The sequence below is a fragment of the Gekko japonicus genome, unplaced genomic scaffold (assembly GCF_001447785.1).
Source record: "Gekko japonicus isolate JY-2015 unplaced genomic scaffold, Gekko_japonicus_V1.1 scaffold898, whole genome shotgun sequence".
Taxonomy (NCBI): Eukaryota; Metazoa; Chordata; class Lepidosauria; order Squamata; family Gekkonidae; genus Gekko; species Gekko japonicus.
The window spans coordinates 408037-418245 of NW_015160238.1; the positions used below are offsets into that span (position 1 = coordinate 408037).

Below are 10209 nucleotides of genomic sequence, written 5' to 3' on the forward strand. Positions count from 1 at the left end.
TCAGCAGGGACATGCCCCTCAGGAATCTTTTGACATGTGGGTGACTGGCCAAAGACTGCCCTTTCCTAGCACCCTTAATGGCTGATATAGCTGCCATGTGTCTACGTAGAGTACTGGTACTTAGCTCCTTATCCAAACTCTCTTGAAGGAAGAGAAGAATCACCCCTGTGGATGCCACCATGGGGTCAATATACCTTTCCTTGCTGGAGGGAGAGAACACCTGCCAGGTATTATTATAGACCCTATTAGTTGACCCCTTTCTAGCAGCCAACTTGGTTCTCACCACACAATCGGGATAGCCCACCCCCATTAACTGCTGCCTCTCAATCTCCAGACTGTGAGCTTTAATAAGCCTGGCTGAGGGTGTACTGTCTCCCCGTGAGTGAGAAGGTCTTCCACCGATGGCAGGTGCCAAGGCTCCTGGATCACCAACCTCCTCAGATCTTGGAACCAGGCCCGACGGGGCCAAAACGGGGCAACCAGAATTACTTCAGCAGCTCTTAGTTCTATTATTCTTTGAACCACCTTCTAAATAATTTGTATCGGTGGGAAGGCATACAGAAGCGTTTGTGGCCACACTAGGTGCAGGGCATCTGTTCCTATGGTGAGAGGACTTTTTACCCTGGATACAAACTTTCTTGTCTGACGGTTCTGCTCTGTGGCGAACAAGTCCACCTCTGGTGTCCTGAATCTCTGACAGATCTGCCCAAACACTGCCCTGTTTAGCATCCACTCGGACGGATCCACTGACGGCTCAGTCAGTCTGCCACTGTGTTTTCTCGCCCTGCCACATGAATGGCTTTTAGGGACAGGATGTGAGCCTCCGCCCACCGTATCAATTTGCTTGCTTCTTCGTGAAGCCGTTTGAAGCATGTCCCACCTTGACGATTGACATATGCCTTTGCCGACATATTGTCTGTCTGGATCAGGATATGAAGACCCTGTATCATCCCTTGGAATTTTTCTATGGCCAATCTGATTGCCCTGAGTTCCAGAAGGTTCATGCTGTTGGACTTTTCCTTCAATGTCCATGTGTCCTGTATCATCCTTCCTTCTGCATGTGCTCCCCAGCCAAACAGACTCGTGTCCGTCATGATCACTACCCGAGGAGGTTCCCTGAGTGGCACTCCCTCGCTGAAACGGTTCGGTTTCAGCCACCATAATAGTTGCTGTCTCACTGACTCCTGCTGTCTCGGGTCCTTTTCTGCGCTATGTCTGACTGGAATGGAAGGAGAAAATGCTGCAGGGATCTTGTATGGAAGCGTTACCATTGTAAAACTTTCTGGCAGGACACTTGCATCCTGAGACGTTGCACTAGACACATGAGTTCCACCTTTGGTGCTTCCACCACACACTGCGTCAGTTGGCGTAGCCGTTGTTGGCGTTCCTGTGAGAGGAACACCCTGTTCCTCTCTGTGTTGATTTGTACTCCTAAGTGTAGTATGGACTGACTTGGCACTAATGAGCTCTTTGTCTTGTTGATCAGAAACCCATAACGTTTGAGCTCCATCAGGGTGATCTCCAATGACTGCGTCGTTTGATGATATGATGGGGCCTTGACCGGAATGTCGTCAAGATATGGAAATAAGGACACACCTACTGTTCTCAGATGGGCCACCAGGGCTACCAGAATCTTGGTGAACACCCTTGGCGATGACTTCAGGCCACTTGCATCCTGAGACGTTGCACTAGACACATGAGTTCCACCTTTGGTGCTTCCACCACACACTGCGTCAGTTGGCGTAGCCATTGTTGGCTTTCCTGTGAAAGGAACCCCCTGTCCCTCTCTGTGTTGATTTGGACTCCTAAGTGTAGTATGGACTGACTTGGCACTAATGAGCTCTTTGTCTTGTTGATCACAAACCCATGACGTATGAGCTCCATCAGGGTGATCTACAATGACTGCGCCATTTGATGACTATGATGGGGTCTTGACCAGAATGTCGTCCAGATATGGAAATAAGGACATGCCTGCTGTTCTCAGATGGGCCACCAGGGCTACCAGAGTCTTGGTGAACACCCTTGGCGATGACTTCAGGCCAAATGGGAGGGCCTGATACTGATAGTGACTCCTGTTGTAGGCAAAGCGAAGGAATTTCCAGTGAGATTCCTTGATTGGCACATGTAGATAAGCCTCCGATAGGTCTATGGAGGCCATGAAGTCCCCTTGCTGAATGGAGGCTAAGATGGTGTTCACCGTCTTCATCTTGAACTTCTTGGTTAAGACCCATTGGTTTAGCCATTTTAAGTCCAGTATCGCTCTCACCTCTCCATTCTTCTTTGGCACTGTAAATAAGATGGAGTAGATGCCTTGAGATCTCTCCCAGGTTGGAACTGGTTCTATGGCTTTTATATCCAACAGGTGAGAGATAGCCTGAAGCAGCAGGTTGTGTTTGTCTCTGGACTTTTTCTTTGGCATATCAAGGAAGCAGTTTGGAGGGAAGGACTGGAACTCGAGAAAGTATCCCCTTGAAACCGTGTCCAGGACCCACCTGTCTGTGACAGACCCTTGCCATGTTTTGGCAAATAGCAGGAGTCTGCCCCACACTTCCATTTGTATCTTCGGCATAGTCATGCTTGGGGACCCTTCTTGGGGCCCTTGGCATTATGTTGTTGTTTAGTCTGAAAGGACTGAGATCCTGTGTCTTTTGACCTGTGTTGCCACTTATCTCTGAAGGACCTGGCATGGCTGGGCTTGTTCCACCCATCTTTCCCATCCCTTTTCTTTGACGGGAGGACCTTCTTTTTATCCTTGTCTTCTACAAGGTATCTCTCCAGGCCATCACCGAACAAGTTGGTACCATTGAAGGGAACTGCCGCTACCTTGGTACGTGCCAATGGATCAACGTCCCAGTTTCGTAGCCAAGTATTGCACCTTGCCGTGACGCTGCATGCTATGCCTCTGGCCGATTGTTGAACAGTGTTGAGTGTGGCATCCACTGCAAAAGCCATAGCTAAAGCAATCTTTTATAATTTATCTTTAAGATCCTTTGGTATGCCACTATCTGCCTTGGCCAGATCTGAGGCCCATGCATAGGCTGCTCTTGCGAACAAGGATCCTGTGACTGAGGCTCTGAGAGTGTTTGCAGATGCCTCAAAATCTCTTCTCAGCGCTTGCTCAATACACTTGTCGCTGTTATCCTTTGGGAGACCATCCGCCCCCACAGGGAAAAAGCCTAGATTGAACCACTGGAACAACCTCCTCTTCCTCCTCTGATTGCTTGCCTTCTTCTTTAGGGGAATCAGATATATTAGAGTCAGACTCAGAATCATGGCCACCTGCCACAACTGTATCTCATGTGAATAAGAACTGGTGCATTGCTCTTAATCCAGAGCTGTTTGCAAACACAGTGATCTTTTCACCATAAAGCATTCTGCATGAGACACTTTCTATAGGTAACATCAGGAAGGTCCAGCTATGCATATGGACCAGTTCTGCCAAACTGGAGCCATAATTTACAGCTGAAGGTTGCAGACTGGAAACTTGCCATGAATTCTAAATCAACGCTAGTAGAAGAAAAACAACCCAAAAGCAGTGATTTAAATTTTTTGAATGAAGCATCTATTTTACTGATAATTTTAATATATAGTTGTTATGTTTCTGGAGTTACCTGGCTGCAGCTGCCTGTTTGGAAGCCCTTCTGGGTAATTCAATTCTGCTAATGGAAATTAGTTCCTTTCCCATAATGTATTGATTCAAGGATCTTGTTGTTTAAAGCGAAAGACGAATTTCATGTGTGAGAAGTTTCATATATGTATCTTTCTCTGATATATCAGATTTCCAGCACACTTCAGCCATATGTGCGAACAAGAGACAGCTGCTTGCTACAGCCAAAAATCTGAGGATTCCTGAACCACAGATGGAAAGCACTACAGCTACTGCTTACTGCGCAACAAGTCAATTCACCAAGACGAGAGCGTATGTGGACCCTTTTACTTCCAACCAGAAATATCTAAACACCAACCCATGAACTCCTCTTGCGAGGTACAAGCCCCCCAACAGCACCATCCACATGGTAATAACAGTTATCCCTTAATAGCTTGAATACTGTTTGAGTCCAGTGGCACCCTTAAGACCAACAAACTTTTATTCAGGGTATGAGCTTTCGTGTGTACGCACACTTCCTCAGATACAGAGCACATGGAAGCTCATGATCAGCTACCATACTTTAATTTATTCAGCCGGTAATATGTAAGCCAATCATGTGTTGGCTATCAGACAAAGTTAATGCACGAACTGTTAATTGTAAGGCAATAAAAATGTTCCCAAGACCGAAAACATACACAGTTCCCCTTTGCGATGGACAAAGCAACTCAAAGAAACTCAAAGCACTAGTGTGGCACATGCTAATGATACCTTAAAATTATGTTGTTCCTGGTTCCCTAACAATGTTTATAAAACAGGTTGGTGATTTTGAAAAGTGCTCAAGAACAAATGCCAAATTACGAACCTAAGAGCAGACCCACTGGATCAGAAGGCCAACAACTCATCTAGTCCAAGCATCCTGTCTCCCCACAATGGTGGGCCAGATGTCCTGGAAGCCCCGTGAGCAGGACAAGTGGTACACTTGGACTATCAGCCTGCGCACCAATTCAAACCAAGAGTAGAACTTCCACTGATTTCCGTACAGCAAGACCCTGGCCCTTTCACACAGCTCAACAGGATGGGTTGGGTCCAGACTACGTTCTCCCACTAACATAAGGAATTTCTGCACATTTCCCCTTCCTACTGTAGACCACCAATCTGCCACTCATAGGTTTTCTGAGGGTCTCCTGTCTCTCTGGGAAAACACTTAGAAGTCTGTGTGCTGATGCAAAGAAGACGGTACAGAAGTAGTTGTAGGAGGAAATCAAGAGAGCATGAGGACCAGGATGCTGAATAGGAAGTCAGGGAAACAAAGGTCCAAAAAGAAGAACCAACCATGGAAGAAGCCAGCATTGGCTTAGAAAGAGTGGGATGGCAAGAACAGACTGGAATATGTAAAAGAAAACACACCTGATCTCATAGGAGAATGGATAAACTGTGCTCCTGATTATAAGGGGTGACAGGCAGTTACAAGAAACAAGGCAGACATACCCTGTTTCCCCGAAAATAAGACAGTGTCTTATATTAATTTTTGCTCCCAAAGATGCGCTAGATCTTATTTTCGGGGGATGTCTTATTTTTCCATGAAGAAGAATACGGTACACTCCATCAGGGCAGAGCGAGCAGCAGGCGGCAGCTTGTCTTGGCGGCGGCGCGGGCTCTCTGATTAAAAGAGACCTCGCACTTCCTGTCTGCTCTGGCTGCGCGGCGGCCAACAATGAGCTGCGCGGCGGCGGCCGCCACTACGGCCCAGAGTCCAGAGTCACGGTAGCTTCAGGGGGCCTTATTATCGGGGAGGTCTTATTTTCGGGGGATCTCTTATATTTCAGCGAGAGGCAAAACTGTAAGTAGGTCTTATTTTCGGGGGATGTCTTACTTTCGGGAAAACAGGGTAGTAAGAAGATGGGAGGTTTAAGTTCACTGCTTCCTTTGAAAGAATCAGTCATCTCTTTGAAAACAAATAGTTATATGATCAAAATGTTGGTCTCTGAAGCAGGTATTAATCTTGTTCACATCTTAAGACAAATTTTAAACATGCTGAGTGGTATCCTACCTTAACCTGGAGGACGTTCAACCTCAGAAGCCTTACTCCATTTCCCAACTTCTTCCTCCATCAGAAGAGTCCTTTTAAGTTGGAGGAATGCTCCATAGGCTGCTGGAAGGTTTCAAACCACTTACTGGAGTGGTAGGATACAGGCTGCTGTTAGTTTGGGTTGGTCTGTACTTCCTAGTCAATGCCTAGGCCTCCAGTCAGCCTCAGAGTGATCTCCAACATATATTTAAATGAGTATTTATCTATTTCATTTATATTCTGCCTTTCTTCCTGATGGCTTACTTTGTTCTCCTTTCTGTTTTATCCTCACAACAACCCTGTGAGGTAAATCAGTGTGTGACTGGCTAAGATCACCCAGCAAGCTTTCGTAGCCAAGTAGGAATTCCAACCTCCCAGCTCCTAGCCCAACACCCTAACACATATATTCAAATGTGTACACTCATGCAATATCCTATTATGACAAAGGCAGCTTCACAGCAGTACCCAAACTGTTACAACAGCTCTGAACAATACCTAAGGCCTGGTTCACACATGCAGTAGAATGGTGTGGAATTGGACGGAAGTGATATAATAGATTATAATACTTCAGACTGCTGGCGGTAGATTCCAGCTCTGAACGCGCCTTTCCAGAAACCCACACACATAAGATTCTACCCCTTTTCTCTGCTTAAATTGTTGTTTTATTTGTAGAGGTTTTTTAACAGAGAAGATTTGCAAAACGCAACCCTCTGTCAGAAGTCTGAAATCACAGAGTCGATTCTAGCACCTCGGTTCTCTGTCACATCCTACTTCTGTACTCGTGAACTAGGCCTTTTCTCCTTCCTGGAAGCAGCATATGGAGAGGAAGACCTTGTTGGCTTGCTTCTTCTCTCAACATTTCATATTACCAGCAGTGTTCCCTCTAAGCTGAGTTAGCGTGAGCTAGCTCACAGTTTTTTTAGCCTCCAGCTCACAGATTTTTGTTTTAGCTCAGGAAGGATGGGTCCAGAGCAAACTAATTTATTCAGTAGTCAAATCACTTCCTCACAACTTTAATGCCAGTAGCTCACAAAGTAGAATTTTTGCTCACAAGACTCCACAGCTTAGAGGGGACATTGATTACCAGTGGTCATTTCGCAGAAAAAGAGGTGCAGGAGCTCATTAGCATAACTTATTTGCATATGCCACATCCCCTGACATCACTGGAAGTGTGTCAGAAGGCAACACCCACCACTCAGGCTCCACTGAACTGTTTTGGATTGCTAGCTGTTGGGGGGGGGAACATGCAGATCTGTCATCACAGAGGAGGGAGAGCTTGTACCTGAATAAACATTGGTCTTAAAGGTGCCACTGGACTGTTTTGGATTGCTAGTTGGGGGGGGTTGACGTGCAGATCTGTCCTCACAGAGGAGGGAGAGCTTGTACCTGAAGGTGGGCCGGGGGGGGGGGGGCTCTGCAACTTACCTGGCTGCTTCTTGCTCCTCGTGGCCCAACTGAGGGCTGCTGGGAGCAGAGGGTGGGGCTTGTTACATGTGCCCCACCCCCTGAGCGTCGTACTGCCGGAGCTCCGCTCCTGTGCGCTCCCGCAGGAAATGACCCCTGCATATTGCCCTCTCCCTGCAACTGGTTATATAAATGGCTTTTGAAACAAGGTGCATTTAGCCCTCAGTGTTCTTGAAGGGGGGGGAAACCTTGTCATTTAAGAGAAACTGTTATTTATATTGTTAAAAACTATGGCCTGATCCGTCCTGAGGGGAGGCCTCTCCTGCCCCCAGATTCACTGTGCTCTGCCGCCACAGTCTAAGACTGCAACTAATGCAAACCAGCTGTGTGGGAGAAGCTCCAGCAAAAGGGGGGCAACAAAATTTTCTACAGAGATTTCAGTTTTATGAAGCTAAAGCATCTCAGTGACAATTTGCCAAACACAAACCCTCCTTCTTCACTTCCCAAGTCATTAGGTGTATCTAATGTTTATAATGCACAGCATCACTTTTACATTTCTGGAGGAAGAGCTGAAATGATGCCACTAAAGCACATGAAACAAGTTTCAGAGACAAAACTCTCAAGGGGATGCATGTGAATACACCAAACGGCATACTGGAGAACCATCCAGTCATCACCACTAATGTATCACTAATGTAATACTGGTGTACATTATTCAGCATGTACAAGTCAATTTGTCAGAGCAGGGCACACTAGTCATTCGAAGCCCACTTTGGCGGATGGATGTTCCTCTTAGGTTGTGATCTTGTTTCCTCTGCCAGTACCAAACCTCTAGACACTCACTTCCCACTGAGAGAAAAACTGAAAGAGGCCTTCACTTTGAAGTTAACCAATACCTTTTCAAGACTGCCTTGACCAGATAATGCTCTGAATATGGTAAGGGACAAATGTTAGTACCTGATTGTCAACAAAGTTGGCAGGAACACAATTCTAGGCCTGCTGGCACATTTTTTAAAATCACATTTTTATGCCACCTTTCATCCAAGAATCATAGGGTGGTGCACTTCATTCTCTTAGTTTTCATCATAACAATCATGTGAGGTAGATTAGGATGCGTGAGGGTGACTGGTTCCTGGTTACCCTGCAGGTTTCACGGCTGAGAAAGGATTTGAACATGGATCTCCCCTAAGGTTGCCAGGTCCCCCCCTCAGCCACCAGCAGGGAGTGGGGTGGGGACAGGGTTGCCAGCTCCAGGTTGGAGAACTCCTGGAGGTTTGGGGATGGAGCCTGGGGAATACAGGAACCTCATTGAGGTACAATACCTTACAGTCTACCCTCCAAAGCATCCAATTTGGTGTAGTGGCTAGAGCCAGTGTAGTGTAGTGGTTACGGGTGCATACTCTAATCTGGGAGAATCAGGTTTGATTCTCCACTCCGCCACGTGCAGCTGCTGGTGTGACCTTGGGTTAGTTACAAGTTCTCTCAGAGCTGTTCTTTCACAAGGAGTTCTCGAAGGAGCTTTCTCAGCCCCAACTAACTCACAGGGTGTCTGTTGTGGGGAGGGGAAGGGAAAGGGATTGTAAGCCGCTCCTTTGGGTAGTGAAGGGCAGGGTATAAATCCAATCTCTTCTTCTTCTTCTTCTTCTTCTTCTTCTTCTTCTTCTTCTTCATTTTCTCCAGGGGAACTGATCTCTGTAGTTTGGAGATGAGTTATAATTCTGGGGGATCCCCAGGTCCCACCTGGAGGCTGGCATTCCTAATCTCTCCCAACCTGATTCTGGTATCCTCTATTCAGCTGTGTGCATCACCTCCCTTAAAAATACCTCTTTTAAGGAGGACAATTGTAAAATCATCATGTTGAAAGAAACCACACAGCATCATCTCACTTTCAGCCATACTAAGCCTCAACTCAAGTCACCAGACAATCTTCACCACAGCAGGCTGTAAGCAGGAAACAGCCACTGTAAGATGTCAACACATCAAATGGGCCCAAGGTGACTCAAGTAAACAAGTCACACCACATGCTACAGCCGGGCAAGTCACTAAAACCAAGGCTATGTGCATTTTTTTACCAGCTGCTGAGGCAAAATTTTGAAGTAAATTCCATACAGACTGTGAAATTTGGTGGGCATGGCATAATGCTAGAGTTTTCTTAGATGTTCTGGTCTGTCACATCCAAATATTTTGCTGGGTGGTCGAAAAGGCTGATTGGGAAAGGGCAACCAAGCCCTACAAAGCATTGCTGAAGCCATGCATGGGAAAAACTATGTCTTTCAAGTGGGTTATTAAAGCCTAAGCCAACTTTTCTCTTTTTTTTTTTAAAAAAGGAGCCCTGCCCACCCTCTCAGGTGCACTAAGTGTGGGAAAGTTCTAAGAATGCATTCCTCAGAGGCAACTAAGGAAGGAAGGGCCTGGTCATCCCACCCCGAGCTTTCACCAGCACTTTGGAAAGGTAAATAAACCCCACAGATGAAGAGCTGGTTTTTTTTTTAAAGAAAGAACCCACTCCCCCTTTTCCTTTCTTGAATGGCTAAAGGAAGCTTGTTTTTTATCGGAAAAAGAGCTGTGCATCTCTAGATAGCCTTCTCAGCTTAAAAGAGGCTGCCTCAACTGTAAGGACCAGTGAAACAACATTCAAGAAGCGGTTATAATCCCTTTGGGAGAGACAAAACTGACACGAAAAGCTACTTGTAGGCAGACAGCTCTTTTAAATACATCTCACACATAACTTGGACTGTTTTACAGTACTGCTGAGCATGTAGCATTTTCAGACTACTAACAGTACATGCGGAAGTCGTTTAAGATACACAAAAGCAGATATCTCATCCCCAGACCGGGGGGGTGGGGGGTGGATCTACATTAAAGGTTAGAGAAGACATGCTTTTGCAAATAAAATGTACTAATGGGTGCAGTTTTTCAAAAGAACTCCAAATCCAGACATTGCTTGGGTCAAACAGAGGGTGTATATAAAAATCTATAAAAAGTTGTCGATAGCTGAAAAAGAAGGCATTTTTACATCACTGAATTAAAAACCGCTAGGTATACAAGAACTGCTAATTCCTTTTCAACACATTTCAATGAATGGCCACTTCTGCCATAATCTCCCCCCGTTTTGCCAGATAGTAGACCACCTTAGAGCATCGACACA

General features: G+C 46.0%; 1 protein-coding gene across 1 annotated transcript in view; it reads right to left on the reverse strand.

The window, feature by feature from the left end:
- Positions 1–10209, reverse strand: part of LOC107112006 (eyes absent homolog 2-like) — a 124389-nt gene that overhangs the window by 92358 nt on the left and 21822 nt on the right. Inside the window, exon 4 of the mRNA XM_015413066.1 lies at positions 881–1555. Coding sequence (XP_015268552.1) covers positions 881–1555 — 675 coding nt within the window. The remainder of the gene's footprint in view (positions 1–880; positions 1556–10209) is intronic.